At 40.7% G+C, this 22201-nt stretch overlaps 1 protein-coding gene across 18 annotated transcripts in view; it reads right to left on the bottom strand.

Annotated features, from left to right (window-relative positions):
- The window catches only part of MYCBP2 (MYC binding protein 2), a 298411-nt gene that overhangs the window by 187512 nt on the left and 88698 nt on the right, over positions 1-22201 (bottom strand). For 17 of the 18 annotated variants that reach the window (XM_090023921.1, XM_090023940.1, XM_090023966.1 and 14 more), the window contains exon 18: positions 8988-9095. The exons of the other annotated variant lie outside the window; for it this stretch is intronic. In XM_090023921.1, coding sequence (XP_089880047.1) covers positions 8988-9095 — 108 coding nt within the window. The remainder of the gene's footprint in view (positions 1-8987; positions 9096-22201) is intronic. 18 annotated transcript variants of the gene reach the window in all.

Here is a 22201-nt window from a genome sequence, read left to right as displayed (position 1 = left end):
AAGTGAATGCACATATGAGTTAGTTATGGTAAAGTTAGCTAGGATGTAAACTCAGAGCATTCTGCTACTGCACAATAAATGTTTCTGTATATAGCTGAAATACAAAAAGGAAGTTTACAAAAAAATGAAAACTTGGGCAAATGACTAGGGAGGAGTCTAAGTGCATTGCTTGGGCATGCAAGGATGAAATCAGGAAGGCCAAAGTGCAACCTGAGTTGCAGGTAGCAAGGGATGTGAAGGATAACAAGAATGGTTTCTACATATCAGCAACAAGAAGAAAATCAGGGATAGTATGGGTTCCTTGCTGAATGGGGGAGACAACCTAGTGACAGATGATACAGAAATGGCTGAAGTACTCAACACCTTTTTTACCTGTCTTCACAGGCAAAGTCAGATCCCAGACAACTGCACCTGACAGCACAGTTTGGGGAGGAGATGAGCAGCCAACAGTGGCAAAAGAACAGGGACTATTCTGAAAAGCTGAACATGTACACAGCTCCATGGGCCTGGACACAATGCACCTGAGAATCCTGAGGTAGCTGGCTGATGTGATTACAGAGCTGCTGCCATTATCTTTGAAAACTCATGGTGCTTGGGAGAGGTCCTGCTCAACTGGAAAAGGGCAAATATAGTGCCCAGCTTTAAGAAAGGGAAGAAGGGGGATCCAGGGAACTACAGACTGGTCAGCCTCAGCTTAGTCCCTGGAAAAAAGCATGAAGCAGGTCCTCAAGGAATCCATTTCTAAGCACTTGGAAGAGAAGGTGATTAAGAACAATCAGAATGGATTCATCAAGGACAAGTCATGCCTGACCAACCTGATTGCCCTTCTATGATGACTGGCTCTGTGTATGCAGGAAGAGTAGTGGATGTGGCATACCTTGACTTTAGCAAGGCTTTTGATATCATCTTCCACAACATTCTTGCAAGCAAGCTGAGGAAGTATGATCTAGATGCATGGACTGTAAGGCAGATAGAAAACCAGCTGGATGGCTGGGCTCAGTAATCAATGGCTCAATGTCTAGTTGGCAGCCAGTATCAAGTCGAGTGCCCTGGGGGTCGTCCCTGCGGCCAGTTTTGTTCAGTATCCTCATCTATGATCTGGAAGATGGGATGGAGTGCACCCTCAGCAAGTCTGCAGATGACACCAAGCTGGAGAGAGTAGCAGATGCACTGAAGGGCACACCTAAAATTCAGAGACCTAGACAATAGGGAAGATTAGAGCAAAAGAAATCTCATGAAGTTCTTTAAGGACAAGTGCAAAGTCTTCCACTCAGTACAGAACAATCCCATGTCCTGGTACAGACTGGGAACCAACTGGCTAAGCAACAGCTCTGCAGACTGTCATGGAAAAAATCTTAAATGTATGCTGCCAACACAGAAGAGCTGGAATTGACATGCACAAAGAAGACAGGCAAGGCTATGGAAATTTCCACAGTGTGCCCAGCACGTGCCCCCTGGGCGACCTCAGGAGCCATCAATCAGCACGGACCTACTTTTCAGCCTTAGGCATGCGCAGTTACTTCAAGGAGCTAGATCTAACACATACTCAGTTTAAAACTCAATGAGGTAACCGCTCTGGAAGTTTCTAAGAGAATAGCAGCCTGATTGGCTACTGGCTGCTATATAAGTTTTGTGAGCCCCACCCACGGGGGGAGTTCAGAGAGTTGGTGGGTGTTTGGAATTGGAGTTAGTGAGTTTTGTTAGTGATCATTGGTGTGAGAGTTTGGAGAGACAGTGCTCTGTCTGCAAGCAAAGGCTGCCTAGGCAGGGACTGTGAGGCAGACTGAGAGGCTAGGATCCGATCCCCCGGTTCTTTTCATACTTCATACAGCAATTCACTTCTTCGTTACATTTCCTTGGACTGATTCCTTTTGTTACTGGACTGTTTATGGCTTTCACCTTGACTTTGATTCTGGATCATCCTTACCACTTTGACTTCGGCTTCGTCTTCCACTTACCTGGCTTTCGACTTCGGTTTCCTGCTTCGACCATCCCACTGTCCAACACTGGACTGGCATCACACCCTACTGTTCTCCATTCTTCATTTCACCACATTACAGTTTTTGTTGTGTTGTATTTCCTTATATGAGCTGTTGACAGCCCTGGGACTAGCAGTGGGCAGCCGCACCTATCCCTTGCGGGGTAGAAAGCAAGGGCTCACTGTGAACCTAGTGGGCCAACAGACCCCTTTGTTGTTCGTTTCTATACTGTAACTGAAGAAAGAATTGTGCCTCTGCCTCAAAGCGTGAGTAAATAAACCCATCTTATTTTGAAACCATACGCTTCCGTGCCACTCAGACTCCGCTGCCGCTAATCCCACCTGTTCGTGCTCCAATCACCTCCCTGGCCCACCGTGACCTTGGGGCCCGATTCATTTGGTTACCCCAACACAGACAAGGGCCTGAAGGTTACAGTGGACAATAAGCTGGATATGAGTCAGCAGTGTGCCCTTGTTGCAAAGAAAGCTAACAGCATACTGGACTGCATTAGCGGGTCTCTTGGCTCCTTTCCTGCTTTCTGTCCGCATCAGGATGGCCACTTTTTGAGCCCTGAGAATTGCCTCCTTAAGGAAGCACCATCATACCTGGACTCCCAAATTGTCCAGCTGCTGACTGTAGAGGGTCTCTCCAACTAGATATTGGCAAACGCAAGAGCCTGCCTTCCTGAAATCTAAGACTTCTTTCTGCTGACTGATTTCCCAGTCTTACAGTGGATGGTGAACCTTATCAGGTCATGATCGCTGTCACCCAGAGTACCAGAGGGCAACAAAAAGGGTTAGATGGCTGGGGCACAACTTCTGAGGAGAAGCCAAGGAAACTGGGCTTATTTAGTCTGGAGAAGAGAAGACTAAGGGAAAATTTAACAGCAGTCCTTCAACTACCTAAAGGAAAGTTCTGAAGAGGATGGAGCTACACCATTCTCAGTGGTGGCAGATGACAGAACTAGGAGCAACGGTCTCCAGCTGCAGCAAGGGAAATTGAGGTTAGATATTAGGAAAAACTCTCTCACTAGGCAAGTAGTAAAAGCACTGGAACAGGCTACTCAGAGAGGTTGTGGAATCTCCATTCTGGGAGGTTTTTACAACTTGGCTAGGCAAAGCCCTAGTTGAGATGATGTAACTGGGAATAGTCCTGCTTTAAGCAGAGGATTGGAATAGATGACCTCCTAAAACCCCTTCCAGCCCTAATATTCTACGGGCATTTTTATACATGTAAGCACTGCAGCACCAGGCGCTTTGAAAAGCACTCAGCGCTGCATTGCTTGCAGTTGTTTAAGCAGTAAACTGCGTGTAAGGAACAGAAAACGGCAGCAGTCCACTTCTGAACTAACACACAGTTTACTTCAAAAGTGCACCACTGCCATTTCCTCCGTGCTGACGCCCATTCTGCCACTTGTACAACTACAAGTGACACAGCACTGTGTGCGTCAGCTTGTATGTGGAACAGACTCTATTAATCGAGTTTGTTTTGACATGCTGGATCTCTGGCATGTCTGGGCATGAAAATGTATGTGTATAAATGCCCTATGATTCTATGATGTAATCTTTCTGTATGGTAAATGCAACATAACGTACCCATCAATGAAAGGAGGGCAGTCTAACTTGTCACAACCATGAAATTAAGAACACGCACTTTGGCAGTTACAGTAGAGTAGCTGATGCTCTTTTCTGTTTACATCCTAGTTTATCTCATAGAAGCTTGTTCATATGCCCATACCATTACTTGGCTCAGTAGCTTGGACCACGAGAATATGAAACTTGAGGAATCCAAATTCACTCACCTTTCTTTGTCACCAGTAGGCAACAGCATCATGGTTTTGAAACTGGCTGAATCTTCAGGGCTGAATAAAAAGCCTACACTGCTGGCAGACAAAGTTAAGGAAGCAGTGTAATGAAGGTCTGATGATTTTTATATCGCATTCACCAAATCAAGCAACCTGCCATGCCAGACATTCAAAGCAGGTCTCAGAATTCTGGGAATGAGACAAAATTCCTCAGACCTCAGTTACATGACTGTAAGCTGCTAACACAGTGAAGTACCCAAGGCTGGGAGGCCAAGGGCTCCCCACTCCAAATACCACTTCTGTAGATGCCCAGAAACATAAAAAGCAGGATGCAGCTGGTGCTCCCAGCTGAGTGCCCAATTTTTTAAAGGTCTGAGATGCCACGAGCTCAACGTTAGGGAGCCTTTCCCTGATGTCAGGCTCACAGTGTCCTGAACCTTTAAAACATAGGTGTACAGCTAGGAGCCCTAGCTGCATGCCTGCCCACTTCTTTAAGTTCCCTAGGCACTGCGGAAATGTGCATAGTGCCCCCCATGGTGAAGCGTTTAAATTGCCGCTCAGCAGATACAGCTGGGGATGTGGGAGCTTTCCCATCCCCTGCTGCTCATGCCAGGCACTTCTTTAAAACATCAAAGGCAGCAGGGGGTGGGAGAAGCTCCCCCAACCCTAGCTCTGCACCTGTTTTTAAAGATGCACTGAGCATCTTCTGCGGATCAAGCAGGCAGCCCCCAGCCTGATCTCAATTAGGAAGGAAGTGGCTTTCTCCAAGATCCTAGGGCTGCTTACTCAGCTGAGCACATAGGATTTGGCACTGGGCAGACAGTCCAGATTGGGACCCGGGCGGTCATTTATTCAATTCTGGGGTTCAGGCAGGGGAGGGCTGTGTCCCAGATCCTGGAGCTGCCCCATACCTTGAAGCTCACCAGGACGTAGCACCTTAAAGAATGTTAAAAAGTAAGTGCTGCAGGGCAAGGATCTTTAAGACAGCAGGCCCTGGGCAAGTCCACACATCGATGTTGACACAGTAACTTTGACAAAAGTGTGACATGTTGCTATTTCTTACATGATTAACATGTTAATCATGACAGAAACACAATGTATGCCTAGAGACCTAAAACTTACCTGCAGCAAGCTTAAATCTCTAGTATCTAACCCAGTGATTCTCAACCAGGGTGCCACAGGACACTGAGGTGTGCTGAAATCCTTTCAACGGTATTGTAGGGTGCTACACAACCTTAGCACTGTTATGTGGGCAAACAATTCACAAGCTCAACCCAGAGATTTTAAATAGGAATCCATAGGGTTAAAAACATTGTGTCTTCTTGTGGTTTTTCTGAGTTCTCTGCAACAGAAAAATTGTTCTATCAATTTCCTGTAATCAAAAAAAAAGAATGAAAACTACAACATGGCATTCTGAGAAGTGCCTCGAGTCTAGAAAGGTTGAGAACCAGTGATCTAACCAAACAGGACAGTTTGGTAGTGTGCAGGATAACCTCTTACAATAAATATTTAAAAGGTAAATTAAAAACTGTTACTGGCATTTATAGTAACTATTAACCTTCAAGGTATGATGTACATTGTAGATTATGGTTATGTTCATGCCCAATGCATTTAAACCCAAGATTAAAAAAAAAAAAACATTTAAAAAAATACTTAAAAAATGCTGTTGGCGTTAAGCATAAGCCCTGCATTTCTTTGCAACTGCATTACACAGTACAGAAAAGAATGGTTAGCCAACTCCTGTTCAGTTCCTTCAAACCAAAATGTTCATATTTCTGAAGACATAGGGATGAAGGAAGCTGTGAAAATTTAAGGGCACAATGCTATTTGAAGAACAATTACTGGAAAGTACGTAGTTGGGTTACAACACTGTTGTAGCAGTGATGATCCAGGAAATGTACAAAAGGTGAGGGTTCTTTTGAGATCTCTTTTATTAGACCTACTATACTTTTGGAAGATAAGTCTGAATGAGAGCTGAGAAAAGGCAGTTTGTGCTCAAAAGCTAATCTAACTTCTCTTTCAGCTATAAAATGGTCATAAAAAAAGATATCACGGAAGAAACCTTGCCTCCTGCAAGGTAAGTAAGCATTCATTTTCCCTCAAAAATTGTGCAAATAACCATTCTATTATTGGCAATTATGAAGCAGTTGTTCATAAAGATGGTGAGGCTTCTAGCAGCACATCAGGCAGGCAGGGTTGGCTTCCTGAATTCCTTATCAGATTCAGAAACACGGACTACTATATTACATTTAAAGAACATACCGTGTTAAGTCCGAAACGTTAAATCAGTGGTTCTCAACTGTGGTGCCACAGCACCCCAGGGTACTAGCAGAGGTGCCACAATGCCATCACTACCAGTGCTGTAGGGCAAAACTGCCTGACTCACTTGCCTGTTTTCAGAAGGCAAGTCAAAGCAAAGCTGAGAGGCAGCTGCAGCATACATGGCATGCTTACCTGCATTCAAGCTTACCTTCATTAAGCCACCTGATGAGCTGTTTCTGCTGCAGCTTTCCCACAGTTTGGCTGTGATGTGCCTTCTAAAAAACACAGGCACGCAGGACAGTTCTACCTGGTAGGGCAGCATTTATCTCTAGGCTGCTCCATTTTCAGAAAGCACGTCAGCACCAAACCTGAAAGAACTGCAGCAGAAACAGTGTGCCTGCCTACATAATGTAATACAGGCAGGTGCAGCCATCTCTTGCAGCTGCTTCTCAGTTTGGCTCCAGCCTGTTTCCTGAACACAGACACATGGGACAGGACATCTGGCCCTGAACACCACTGTTTCTAGGGGACACCATGCTGAGTTGGACTGGGAAAGGCTGTGGTGAAACCACCTACTCCTGTCACAGCTTCTTCCTGATCTGGCTTTGCAAGAGGCAGATGGCACAGTGGAATAAAACTAATTATAAAAATCAATATGTTAGTAATTGATTAGACATTATAAAATATATTTAAGACAATTTCTTAAATAGGGTGCTGCTAAGTTGTGAAAAATTCTGGAGATCTGTCTTGCATCTAAAAAGTTTTAGAACCACTACCCTGATGGATGCCACAATGCAGGCACAAAACTACCCTGCTTGCAGCACTGCAATACACACACACTCCTGCTGCATTAGGGTGTCCAATAATCCTAAAGCAGATAGCATCTGGAGGAGCTGGCTCAAGCTATAGCTCTTCTTGGTCCACGCCTGGTCCAGAGGCAAGTGGAACAGTTCTAGCTTCATGCCCCTGTTCCAGTTGACAAATACTGAGTTATGCTGAGGTAGCACCAGAAGTGGTTCTCAGGGTATGCTGCCACATTCAAAAAAGAATGGAGAAAGGATCCTCTGCCTCTGAAGAAGTTGAGAACCACTATTCTAAATTGCCCAACTCAGCTATAACACAGAATGGTTGCATGTTAAATTCTTGCTACCTTATTTTAAAAAAAAAAAAAAGCAATTAGTTCAAACAAAAATTCCTACCGATAAAAGCTAAGGATTGTGTCCAGATTAAACATGGTAAGAAAGGGGACCACAGGTCAAATGGGTCAAAATTAGGGGTGCTGAAAGATGTGCTTAACTGGTGGACAAAATAATGAGAAGACTCCACCCACCACACCTTTTCTCTGGGTCCTTGATACTTATGTCAAGGGAATGAGTAGGCTGAAGAGAGACAACTTCTCCATTACAGCTACCACCCCATGTCTCTACAGCTAAAGGGATAAGGAATAAGAGGTGTAATTAAAATGACAGCTTGCCTTTACATTTCAGTTTTTTAAACATACTGAAGTCATCATCACTTCAAACAGTTCCTGATAATGCCCTCGGTGGCACTTCACAGTAGTGCTGGAGTACTGACCGTGCATATGCACTACATCTTTTGAAGATATCAGAAAGATTTCTTAGCCAGACCATTTGATTTATCGACAAATTCCTTTGATATTTTTGATGATTGGACCTGGTCAATGACAGGTTGCATGTTCTTCCCAGGAAAAAGCCTGGAGTAACTCTATGATCCATTATAATCATAATTAGACAGGCATTTCTAGTAAGTGAACATGCTCAAAGTGTTTTCTCTTCAAACTGTCAAAATACATACACCTTCTTTTGAAATAAGTTGTGTTTTATTTCCTTTGTTTAAGGAAACAAAACACATTTTGGTGATTCAAGTCTCCTCATTCAATGTTCTAACTGTGTCTTCCAATGATGATGCACAAACATACCTACCTTGCTCTCTCATGGTTTGTTTAGAAAGGTGTTAAAACATATGCTATTCTTATTTTAAATTTCTATTTTAAAATTGAACTTTAGCATTCTAGCCACTTACTACATTTAGGTTTGGTGTATATCTATCATTACATTAGTCCTTATACTGTATGTCGATCAACATTTTTCAAATCATCTGTTTTTCTTATAATTTAAAGAAAAAAATTAGTTTGTAACAGAGAATCTTTATCTAACAACCAACATCTGAAAAAGTCAGATACAGTATATGTTCATTTCATATTTCAAAATGTACAAAATGTATTATATTCTAGTATGTAACGGCTCATACTGTGGATTTCCACAGAACCTCCTAATAAAGTTTCTAGCTTGTCTGGTATAGAGACACAAGAAATACGTAAGACAGCCATATCTTGATTTAAATCCTGAAAAAAAAATGTTCAACTTACAAAACCTTATTGTGCCTTTTATACTTTATATTGTATATCTTCTGCATTCAGTACCAGCACAAAAATGTTATTTAGTTTATGATCTAATACCAACCAGAAGTGTTATAAAAAGCAACTTCCTAATAGATGGTATAGCTTAAGAGAATTAAGTGCATCCCTGAATTAATGGATTTTTTTAGGAACTGTAGCAGATGTGTAACATGAAAGATCATAAAAGAATGACAAAAAAATGAAATGTTAATGGAAATGCCAGACTAGAGTCACCTGTCCCAACAGAAGAAGTTAGAAAGTTGTGTAAATGTCTTTAGTTTTATTTTGAAAAATGAAAAAAACACATAGAAAAACAGTGACATACTTTATCAAAGAAAGAAAAAACAAAAGATGATGTAGATATTGTCAAACATTTATATTTTTCAACATTTAAGAAGTGTTCTCTTTCTCCTCAGGTTAAGACAACTAATAAGGCAGAATTATTTTTGAGCATTTCTCTGAAAACAAAGATTCAGTGGAAGAAGATATTACTAGAAGGATGGGCATAAGGAAGACCAAATACCTTTGTGCTTGTCCCGCTTATGCTTTAGCTGTGCTGGATGGGGTCTTATTCTGGCTAGAGCCTGCTCTCGATGGTTCATAAAAATAGGACCAGGAAATACAAGGGGGCCTGAGGAGAAACATTTTGTACATGCATAGGAAAGCTCACAAAATGGAAAACAGTGTGATCAACAAAAAATAATTTAAACTTAAAAGCATGAGAAAATGAATCTTCATAATTACATATTGAACTTAAAAGTGCAAGTCCCAACAACTCCTAGTAAAAAAAACAAAACCAAAAACCCTTAATTTCATTTAAGATAATACCAAAATACTATTTACTGACTCTTTAAAATAATATTTTAAGAGTATCAGTACATTTCTCACATAAAAAACAGATTTTGCCTTGATTTTTACAAAAGTAACTCTAACTAAAGACAATGGAACAATAGGGGACCCCAAGTGGAACAGAATTTCCACCTAGAAAATGCTTAATATTGTCTTTGAAAGCAGATACAGATCATGTTACACTCTACACCATTATGCTGTAAAAAGTATTAGTTTGTCACAACATTTATATATCACTGTCAATGCAAAAAGCAGGAAGTTACATGGTTAGTAAAGTTCCATATAATGGAAATTCAGAATAAATACATACAGAAAAAAAAAAATCAATAAACATTCACTAGGAGGAGACAGTTATTTAAACTATTTAATTCTGGTGGCCTATTTTAGAATGAAAAGGGAACAATTTAAATAAATCATGAAAAAGAGTTGCCTCGTGGATGCGCCCTGCCCACACCTACATAGAATTTACTTACGCTTGAAAAAGTTATTTGCAAGTCCCCAAACTACAGTTTTGGGCTAAACTGTCTCCACAAAAATGTGACAAATGTTAAGTACCTTGTAGATGCTCTAAGCAAACATTTGGAAACAAATGGCTTCCAGATCATTTACATTCTATTTTTCTTCATGTACTCTTTGTAAATCAGGGAGTTCAAGTGAAAGGCCTCATGAAGGGTCTCATTCTTATCCCACTGAAATTAATACTTACTTCAAGAGGGAAAAAAACCCCAATATCTGTGTTTAAAGTCTACCTATATATTTTTCTCTCTATTCTTGAGCTTCTTGAATCCCCCATATATGAACTTTGTTCATACACTGTTCCATATTCCAGTGTTTCTAAGTTCAGGTGGACACCGCTGCAGTCCCCATTTTCTGATCAATCCCAGCAACTTTCACCAAGGTTACTCAGGAAATAAGTGACGAGGCCTCTATGTCACACTCATCCACCACAACCTGTTGTGGTTATCACAGTCATATCTATCCTTTTTCTAAGTCTCTCCCTCAAACTGTGGAAACCCTGAACTCCCTATTTTTCTCCAATCTCTTCCTAAAAAGTTTCTCTGGCAATTCCCTATCCCCTGTTCTGAGGTCTGTCTTGGCTCTCTTTATACCAAGCAGCCAGTCCCACTATTTTACTTTCAAGTCACATTCTCTACACCAGGTTTTCATTTGTAGACCCCTAAAAAATTTAAAATGGATTGTAAGTGTTGGTATTCCCATACTTTTCATCATAGTCATCTTTTGAGGACCCTGTAGACATAATATGCAAACCCCCAGGAGTCTGCGGACCACAGGTTGAAAACCACTGCTCTCCACCAATGATGTGGGAATGTTTTTCCTCACCAAATCATTTGCTTTCTATTCAGACTCCTACCAGTCATCTCAAAAAGTAGAACCTTTCTCCTCAACCTGCCAAATCCTCCTTTACATCTTCTAAAATTCTACCATCTTCCTAGTCCAATTCCTCTCCTTTTCTCTTCATAGGCAGCTTTTATCACAATGTCAGATACCTGAGTGGAACAAACACAAGCAAAGGCTGGGAGCAGATAGTAGATATTGATAAGACAAAGGAAGTACAGACTAGAAAAGGAAGATGAAGGATGAAGAAGCAGAATGGTAGGGTAAAAAGACAGGAGGACTGGGAAAGATCAGAAGGAGGAGGAGAAGCAAAGTGGGATTTGAAGGACAAGACTGGGCCTATATGAGGAAGGTAGAAGAAAACCTTGAAAAAGTCAAGAGTGTGACTACACAGGAGATGAGAATAAGGACAAGAAACAGTTTGAGGGAATACTTAGGTGTGAACAAGGAAAAGGCTCTGCAACTCCTAAAGCATATTCCCCACTCCAGATCCTGAAAAGATTCCCAAGATCCTAGTCTTCCCATTCCTCTGCTGTCTTAGCCCTCTAATCTCAGTCTACACAGAGGAATGACAACCTATTTCTGTTAACAGTTATTTTGCATAGTTCACGGAACTGCAACTTGTAAAAGAAAACTAATGGTTTTAGCCCTACTAAAAGCTCAGTGGATGCCATATGTCATCACAAAATAGATTTTTTTCCAGTTTGTTTTTTATATATCTAGGAAGCTACACAAATATATCAAAGAAATAGAACTAAGCGTATGAAGTCAAGCACTCAAAAGTCAGATATGCCAAAAATCTGTAGATACTATTGACCTTAATTTTTCCGTCGCAGTTCCCATATTTAAAAAGTAAATAGTTGCAGTACTTCAGCTTATAGGTGTTGGGAAAAGATCAAAAGTGTTGCAGAACGACACAAATCTTTATAGAAATGACTGCAACACAAAAGTCAACAAGAAAATTAATCATTCTCTGTTCAGAGTGTTGGGTGATAATGTGCAGTAAGGTCCAAAGCAAAGGTAATAAAACAGAATTTTGTCAACTGCTCATTTAGTGAGCACCAGTTATTCTATACAGTGAATGAGGAAATGGTAGGAAAAGGTAATATGTGGTCATGTGTAAACAAAGATGATATCATAATATAGGTAGTTAAATTTGCACAAGAAACCTTGGCCTCCTATGCACATGCAGGAAGCCTGCTCTGAGGCACTATAACTCCAGCATGTTGGAGTAGACTAGATTGATAGAGTCTGCTGGAGCGTGGAAGTTAACGCACTCCAGCAACCTCCAGTGTTGCATGTAAAAGTGTCCCCATGCTGAAAAATGGTAGTGGGGCGCTTTAAACTAGAGCTCGTTCGACGAGCTTCAGTTCAAAGTGCCCCACTGCCATTTTTCAGCATGGGGATGCTGATGCATGAAACTCCAGGTGCTTTTCATTTGCATGGGTCTTGAAGCTGCGCTAATTAAAGTGCCTCCTCCCTCCCCCTGTGCCTCCTGGAACACATGTATAAATACCCCTTATTTCTACATATTTCCTAAACTGAGCGCTCCACTTTGCAGTTTTATTATGTTTTTACCTTGGCCGATTTGTGGCTACTATAATGAGGTAGAGTTTACAGCACAACAGATTGTTACATTTCCTTAGCACTTGTTATAAACACCAGTTTTCAAGAATTTGTAACTTTGCAAATCTAAAAAAAATTCTATACCTGGTATCTGCTTCAGAAGGATTTTTATGTTGTTTTATTATGTAAAGTATCACAAAGACCTTCAGACATTTCAGAGAACAAAATTTTAAATACACTTTGTTTTGCCCATGTCTTTAAAAAGCACATCCAACTGAAATGTTGTAAGGCTTTCCACGATTTATAGCAAAGTCTTGAACTTGGTCAGAGGGACTGACATTGCAGAGAGGCTTGCCTTTTTCTGTTCCTACAGAAAACCACACACATCTGCCCAACATAAAACCATTTGAAAAAACAGAAGTTTAATAATTCTCTACTTTGACATGCACTTTGAAAAAATCAGTTGTCAATATTCCATCTAAGAACATTCCACTCCGCTCCACAGAGGCCGAGCACAATTTTCCCTGTGATACCTGCTGCCTGCTCCTATAGGCTACTGTGACACCTTGTACTGGAAGAAAGAGCAGGCACTGTCTTTCTGTGTTCTCAATATTCTTACCCTGATAACTCCCCAGTAGGACAGGAGAGGAAGCTATCTGGTTCAAATGTGTAAAGGATGGAAGATGAAAAAAAGATTAAGTCAAGGAGTATTTATAGTGGGGGATGTTGAATTAAGACTTGAACACTGCTTTAATTCTGTCTCTACCAAACCTCTCAATGGTTGGACAATAAAATTTTAATATTTAACATTATTGTACATAGTGGGTGCATCCAGACAAGCATGGTTGTGGAGTATGTGATGCTGCAAACATGTCTACAGGGCCACATACCACACAGTCTGGTGTTCTCCATGCTGCAAAGTATGCTGCCTGAGCATGTGTTGTGCTGGGCTTTTTTCCTCACAGGTTTTTCTGACCCTTGGTCAAAAAAAAACACCCCACAAGAAAAAAAAATAAAATGTAACAATGCATTCTTGGCCAGCGCGCTCTGCTGAAAAGCAGAGCTGGGCCACTTGGAACCATGCTATGCTACTAGCCAGACGCCATGTGGCAGACTCACTGCAGCTGCAGCCCCTGGAGGCCCCCAGGTAAGGCTGCACAGGCCAGCCCAGTGCCGGTCCCAGCCTCCTCTACCCCACCCGGGGCAACTTGCCATGCACCAAAGCTACTTGTCCCTGAGGAACCAAATGTCCACACATGTCTGGATGAGCCCTGTAGGTGTATTTGTTTATATGGTTTGTGAAGTAACTTAAAATAGCGGACATTTGTCCATCTTGGAAAATGTCTACGGCAAACGAAGTTTTAAAATGTAATTGATTTATCTAAAAAACCCTTTATTTTCTTATTTGACGAATTCACATTTTATATTGGTTAATATGTAGAAGGTTTCAATTAGAATTTACTTGGATAGTTTAGGGCATTGTGGGTGCCCTAGGGAAACAAAGGAAGAAAGGAAAAAAACTCAACCGTTTTTTGATCTGTTGTAGGATATATAATATTTACGTTGATTCTATTTGCCTTTAAATAAAAGGCACTTCACATACTTAGAAAAAAGAAACCTTGTAGCTGCTGAAAGCATTGAGATAAATATTTAAGTTATGCAATTTATAAAGTTACTTTCTCTGCAATGATTAATCAAAAATTATTAGTTTAAATCATTTGTTTTTACTACAGTAACAAACAATAAGTAACATTACTAGTAAACTGATGCAAAGGTAAAAGGTTAAAATGACCAAATGGATGGCTGATTAAACAATACTTAAAACTGTTGCAATACAACTAGTTACTGTGTGATTATTTTATTTAATACTTTAATTTTTAGTAATTTTTCTTTAATACTTTTAATTCAGATACTAAGTACCAATTAACAGACTCAGAAATATTAGTGCTAAATTAAATTTTCAGTAAAAATTAATTAATTGCTAAGCCATTTATTGCGTCATTTGCTTATACTTTAAAAAGCCATTAATTGCCCAGTACAACCAAGGTCAGATAATACTGTCAGCATTCAGCACATTTGCTAGAAAGCATAATGAAGCCAATTTCTAGAATAAATTCTTCCCAGATAATGGCACTCATCACTAGGCTACTGGCAAATGTTAATTTAATGGGACAAGAGGATCTGATCCTGGATCCCAGCAAATACACATCCTGGCATGCCACGCATACATAGCAGGACATATGATTTTGGGGGAATCAGCTCCCAATCAGCCAATGATAACCTTTCAACTAACCAGTGCTCCCAAAAAACCAGGAAGTTGAAAACTTCATCTGATGCAGTCCTGTATGGGACTGCATGTACACAGGTCTGCAACTGCCAAGAAGAGGAAACCCATCAGCTACCTTGCTCACCAAGTTCAAATGCATGCATCTGGTATTTAATAATGTTAATCATGCTTTATAGGACTTGTATCAAGGTCTTAAATTGACAAAGCACAGGAAGAGCATGCTCTCTCTCTCCAAAATATACTGAAGTCTAAACTTCAATGAAACTATACACTGATTACATATCAAACTGAAAAAGAAAACTAAATTGCGAACAAATAGCTGTTTGCTTTCATACTCTTGACGTACTAATGACTTCCTATTTTTATTCATTTCTTTAGGAACCGTAAGCTTTACAAAAGTGTTCTACTGCTATTTTCTTTGCACTACTGAGCAACAACAGAAGAATCTCCGAGAAACAAGAATAGCCCTGTTTTAAGTAATATGTCAACAATTTAGCTTAACTAATATTGCAGGGACTATCTAATTAGTTAATATAAGACCAATTTCAGCTGCATCACTTATTTAAATACATATTAAACTGTCAAGTACTTTCAACTATCTTTTTCTACTAAATATGTGTACACACAAGTGAAAAATCTTTACTTGGAAAGTGATAAACAATACTATGCAGATTTAGTTAACTGTCTTAGGCAGTTCCCCAATAATTTTAAAAGAGTAAAATGTAAGTTATGTAGATTACTATGATAATTGTTTTATATGAAGAGCAGCAGTATCTCAACCAATGTCTCAAGGGCTATGTGTTTCAAGAGGAAGTAAATTGTGGCCATATCAAAAAGAGCAGAACAGGAGCACAAGACTGGCTTCATCTGAGCCTACAGAGTAACTACAAGAGATAGCTCCCATTCTAACAAAGCCACCCAAGCCAACCAATAGAAACAAGTACCACGAAGCAAAGAAGCAGCTACCACTCAAACTGCCTTCAAATTGCTCTTAGCAGTGAAATACTTCAATGCAAAATAGATTATAGTACTTATTTATGCCAGATGGTTCTAGTCCTCATGAGATAAACTAACTGGAAATGGCTGAAATACAGTATTCTCTATTACTCTTCCTGCTCCTGACCCCCTGTGAGCTACAGGCAGCAACAGGCAAATTGTTAGACTCAGATATGCTGCTTTTATTTCCTTTAGGCCAGGAGAGTCAATAGACTTGTGGGTGTCTTCATTCTCTGCACTAAGAGCAAAGAACTGAGACAAAAATCTGACCCAATTATCAATAGTGACCGACTAAACTTCTGCAACCATGCTTGGCCCTCAGATGGAAAGGCAAGGATTCCACTAACCTAACAGCACAGATAGGCACTAATGTATTATAAAAGTGACCATTTTAGCAAGTAATGTGATATTTTAATGCTCAGCTTCAGTTCTGTTGAGCCTGTATTGCTCTTCAAGGATGGAGTGAAAAGCCTGTGAATCTTACAAATGATGTGGGAGTTCAGGCTTTAACCTTGCAGAACTTTACAGAATGCAACCTAAGATCTCCAAGGGAGCCAAACTAAACTGGTTTCATCCAAGCGGTTTAAACAGTAAAAATATGGACAGAAGAGAACAGTCTTCTATAAACTCACATATTAGACAATATACAACAAACACATACGCAGCTAAAAAAAATTACAAAACATATTAATATAAGACACCCAGAATACATATAGAAACTGTTAAAGAAAAGCAGAGATTTTGCCCAGACTTCTATTCATTCTCAATGTTTCCAAGCCCTCTGATAACAGCTTGTGATCAGGGAATAGACCCTCACACATGCACTAAAAATCAAACTGTCAGAACTGGGTTTCAAAAGTCAACCAACATCTAACCACCAAGCTGAAGACTCAATTTTTCAATCAAGCAACTGAATTGGCCTCTACCAGTGCTATAAAAGTTGGAAAGTCAAAACACAAAAGATGCAGGGTCCCCTTACAGCAAAGTAACACCTATAATGGAAATCCAGTGCAGCTGAACCAACTATGCAAAATGCTTCCTGCAGCTAATGCCATTAAGCAAGTGGGCAGCTGTATTCTGAGCTAACTGTAGCTTTCAAGTAACCTATAATAAGCAGCTTTGTGTTTAGCAAAGATGAGGGAATAATGCTGTAAGTGAAAGAAGTTTACATTTGACCACTATGTTTACAAGCAGAAAACACAGTCTGGGCCCACATTATTCCTTGAGATTTCAAAAGCAGCTAATGTTCCAGGAAACCTCCTACACAGTCACACAAGTGAACAAACTGCCCAGTGTTAAGTGGCAGAAGCCATCCTTACTACCAGCATCCAGATTTCTTACTCAGATTACACTTTCAGTTACAAAACTCTTATCCAATTAGTTCCAATCTTGTCTAAACATGGGAAAGCAGAAATACCACTTTATTGAGCTAAGTTAAAAGTGAGTAATTTACACTGTCCACATACCATTGTCGTCTCAGGTCAAAACATTTTGCTACCTTCCCTACTGTCTCAACCTGTATAATGAACAGGAAAAATATCAGAGGAAAATGCTGCAGTACAAGACAGAAGAAATTCCTCCAGGCTGATTAACAATTATTGAAATCTACACCTGCCAGCCTGCCATCAGAAAAGCAATTTTATCTATTCCACCTATTATCCACAGAAGTGTGATCAAAGCTTGGTGGTCAAGTATATCAACAAGTACTGAAAAATATAAAAGGGAGCCACTTTATTACTATCCATCACTATGATAAACAAACAATTCAGCTTCTATACTGAGAAAATTCTAGTCTTTAGAAAAGCTAAACCAAAAATGATCCAAGGAAGTCTAGATTTTAAGTGATATCGGCTACATCGGTACAACATCCACAATGCTAAATGAAAACATACCTGAAAAGGAAAAAGTGGACATAGTGGCAACTGACAAGACCTCCAGATACAAGAGAAATCAGATACAAGAGAAATCTTGAAGAAAAGCACAACACTAACTTAAGAGCAGGTTTTATGGCCTAAAATAACAGAGTCAAAATAAACAGCCACAAGAACCCAGTTTACCAGTTACTCAACAAAACTGTCCTTTACATCCATACTTGCAGTATGACTGTTAGACATGCAGGCATGAATTACTAGAGGCTTTTTAGCAAAGGCTATTAGAACTAGTCACAATTCTTTTAGTGTAAAAACACCCTAATCCAGTTACAAACTGTAACCAACACGGACAAAAACAATTCGTTACTTTGAACAAGAAACAGCCAAAATTTAGTTAACCAGTCAGAACAGCTCTGCTAAACAAAATGTCGCAGAGACGAATGCTTTCCTTTCCTCCATCAACATAATATTAAAAGGATTCAAATCTTGGAGCCAACTTAAGACTTACTGTTAAAATCTACATTAAAATTTAGTCCATATGTTTAGTTAGTAAACCACTTAGCTTGGAAAGAGGCAATTCTGAGGCACTGTATTGATGGCAAAGGGTAGTCACTGAAGGGTCTTTTCTAGGACATTACAAGGTTAACTACCAGCTACATACTACTTAGCAAATTCTCTTCTAAATCATAAATTAAAGTCAGTTTCCCATACACCAGCAGTTCCTCCCATTTTTTCATTCAGATGAAGCGACTACTCAATTCATTCAGATTTTAGTTAAGGAACATTTCTGTATCTACTTACAATATCATCTTAATTCCCTTTGTGTTCACGATGTTGAATACACCGGCAGGCAGGGACTGCATCCAGGCAGACCTGGATAGGTTAGAGAAGTGGGTGGATCTGAACAGGATGCGGTTCAACAAGGACAAGTGCAGGATGCTGCACCTGGGGAGAGGGAATCAGCATTATGGTTATAGGTTAGGGGCTGACCCGCTCGGCAGCACACAGGCAGAGAGGGATCTTGGAGTCAGGATTGACTCCAGGATGAATATGAGTCGCCAATACGAAGCAATAGGCAGAGCCAACCGCACCCTGTCATACATCAAAAGGGACATCCCTAACAGGTCCAGACAGGTCTTGCTCCCCCTCTATGCGGCGCTGGTCAGGCTGCAGCTGGAGTACTGTGTCCAGTTCTGGGCGCCGCACTTCAAGAAGGACGTGGAGAACCTGGAGAGGGTCCAGAGGAGGGCCACTCATATGGTTGGGGGCCCCTGTGGCCAGCCCTATGAGGAGAGGCTGAGGGACCTGAATCTCTTCAGTCTCTGCTAGAGGAGACTGAGAGGGGATCTTGTGGCTGCCTACAACTTTATCAGGGGCCACCAGCAGGGACTCGGGGAAGTCTGTTCACCACGGCTACCCTTGAAGTCACCAGGAACAGTGGCCACAAGCTTAGGGAGGCTAGGTTTAGGTTAGATATTGGGAAAAACTACTTCACTGTAAGGGTGGCCAGAGCCTGGAATAGCTTTCCCAGAGAGGTGGTGCTCTCACCTTCCCTGGAGATCTTCAAGAGGAGACTGGATAGGCACCTGGCTGGGGTCTTATGATCCCTGCCACCCCCAGTGCTCCTTCCTGCCCATGGCAGGGGGTCGGACTAGATGATCTGTCTAGGTCCCTTCCAACTCATTGATTCTATGATTCTATGTTCAAATACCCATAAGAAGAGATATGGATTAGAAGTGGATTAACCAAGTCTCACTCAAAAAGAGAGCCTGAACTAAGAGAGAGAGGAACCTATTCTTCCTTAAACTGAAGACTAAGATAGTTTGCAAGCTACATAACTTTAAAAGAGGACATCCTCAGAATAACTAAAAGCTGATGCTCTGTCAGGGGCTGTCAACTGGGGGTACGTGTACCCCGGGGGTATCTGGGAAGGCCCCAGGAGATATGCAGCGGTGGCATGGAGAAGTGGGGGTACTTGGGAAGCACTGTCATTTTGTGTCCGCCTCCCCCACCTGCCCCTGCCTGCTGGGCGACTGGCTGCCACAGGATTCCTCCCCCTACCCACCAGAAGATGTACTCTCCTTAAAAAAGGTTGAAAACCCCTGCATCCAAGATGAAACCTGGATGCCCTTACTTATAATGATATAAGCAAGAATTATACAGATTTAACTTTAAACTATGTTTAACTTGATACTTCTTAAAATCAAATTTGCTAAACTAGTGCACTTCTCCAATTTAGATGTAGCCTGAACCATCAAACTGAAATAACCACGCTGCTTACCCATCACTTGGTTTCATAAAAATAAACTCTTCAAAATCAAGATACAAAATCATTACTCAAAGGAGGGAAAGTTACTTATTTGTAGAAATTTTAAAAAATGGACTCTGCATTTTTAACACATAAAATATGCCAGCCAGATACACTTCTGACAGTGGAACCTTAGCTGGCAGGTCCTCAATAGTGCTGTCGTTCTCCTCCCCAACCATCACCGTTCCACAAGTACTCTAGAGAACACAGCTGTAAAAAGGTGGTGTAATACTTTTGCTTCTTCAGCTCCTTCCTGCCACATCTGTGAATACTTTCTCAGTCTTCAAAACAGAAAAGCTGAGCTGGAAGTATGAATATGCAGAACCTTGAAACAGTCACTTAAAAGTAGCTAACTTACCTTTCTCTTTAAAATGAATCTGCATGCCTGCATTCATGCAATAGATTTAAAAGCTATAATATCACAGCAGAAAATAGGACATGAGAACAAAAGATATGATTTAAAGGCTGTTCTGCCAAACTGAGCATCAAATCCAGGAAGTAATGTTTTGTAAAAGCATGAATGGAACCTCCCAGTCACCTGGCAAATTTCTAGGATTTGTAGAAGTCTGAGGCAAGTTGTCAACTGCCATAGTTCAAACAGATGGGACCTTATCCTTTGGGACATATGGCCAGTCACAAGGGTATAAATCCTTTGAACTGAGGATTTACCTTACATGCCATTATTTGGAAGAGAAAACCTGGCCTCTACCATATGAAGACCAAAAAAGCCTCTAAATATTTAAAAAAAAAAAAAATCACATAGTCTATCACAATAGAAAGCTAAAGAGCTCAATATCCAAAGCTTTTATTTGCCCTTTTACATAAGAGGGGCTCAATACAAAAAATGCCAGATAGTTTCATGCAGACCAGAGTCTACTTTAAGCAAAAATGTAGACCGAGGAAACAAACAAAACTTCTTTTCCTACAGAACTATCAATTCAGTTTGCAGGACTGTAAACAAGAACGCTGTTTTTATAAAAGAAAATAAAAAGAATTCTTCCACTGACTCACAGAGTAGTTTCAAAAAATGCAGAAAAAAGGAAGGTCCCTTAAAGATGCAGAAGTTTTACTGTAGGATAAATGTTGAGGCCTTTAAAAAACAAATTGTTTCATAAAAAATATCAATTTATAACCCAAATATATTATTCTGGGACAAAAATTCTAGCATACAACAAAAAATGTAAGCTACTGTGGGAGTGTGCTTTTACTACACACACGTCTTTAAAAAGAAAAAATATCACTGCTGAGATTTTAGTAACTTGATAAAATTTTATCAATATGAACGTTCTACATTTGTTGGAAAAAAATATTGTCCACAAAGGCAGCTAGAGTTGGGTCAGGAAGATGCAGTTGAGCATGTTCTTAGGACAGTAAATCTGGAATGAAAGGAGAGTCCTTCTAGGTCCTTGCTGAAAGATGCAATAGGTCCAAAGAACGCTTACATGGAACAAATAAGAACTATAAATTTTTGCTTGATCCTGTTATTTTCCTTTTGACACTGCATAAGAGGTACAGGTTAAAAAGCATGTAGAAGTCCTTGACTGTATAATCTGAAGGGAAACACCCAAAACTGTATTCTTGTCCCAACCCGCTCTCAAAAGATATATTGCTATTTCACATTTTGACTGGCTGCGAAGAAGTCTATGACTGGTATTCAGAACAAACTAAAACAGGGGTTGCCAAGCCCCGGCACACAAAGCCATTTTACTCAGCATGCCACAGCCAGGTTGAATTCTGGGCAGGCCCCTGCTAACAGCCATGAAGCCCAGGCTACCCACAGCAGGTGGCAAGGAAGACTGCAAAGCAGCTGCACTGGGGTCCACGGAGCCCCAGTCCAACTCACTGTCAGCAGCAGATGCACATGAACCTTGGAGCAGATGACGGAAAAGGGGCTGCAGCTGTGCTGGCACAACAAGGATTGGGACCTTCACAGCTCTTCCAGCATCCACCCTGGCATACCAACATTTTACAAGCTGAGGATGTGAAGGTATTTGGTGCTCTGCACAAAAACAATGCTGACCCCTGAGCTAAGATGTCATCCATCTGCTGATCACTCAGCAGTCTATTTTTGACAATGGTCTTCCAGAGAGTTGCTCTTCCCTACCAGCTAAACAACTAGGAACATACTAGAGCTGTTGCTTCCCTAAGGTCAAGTTAAGACAGCTAGCTCTATACCAGTCAGCAGTCTATACTCAGCAGCATTGAACTCTGCATGAGCTAATTTACCCTATGGAGAAACAAGTCAAATTAGGTAGCTCAGGCTAAGCATAGGAACAACTGGAATACAGGCACATCCTGAGCCAAATGGGCACTTCATCGCATTTGTTCAGAACACTGTGACAGTACTCATAACAGTGTACCAAATGACGATCAGATATAATGAATCTATTTAATGCCCAAGAATTCTTCTGAGTTCTAGAAGGTTTATATGACTCAACATGCGATTCCGGTGTCCTTTCACTGTGAACTTGTCATAACGTGACCACCAATATAGCCTGGATGCA

Source organism: Crocodylus siamensis, chromosome 1 (assembly GCF_052110815.1).
Source record: "Crocodylus siamensis isolate JL-2025a chromosome 1, ASM5211081v1, whole genome shotgun sequence".
Taxonomy (NCBI): Eukaryota; Metazoa; Chordata; order Crocodylia; family Crocodylidae; genus Crocodylus; species Crocodylus siamensis.
Note: the sequence above shows the minus strand (reverse complement) of the source record. Positions and strands in the feature narration are given on the sequence as shown.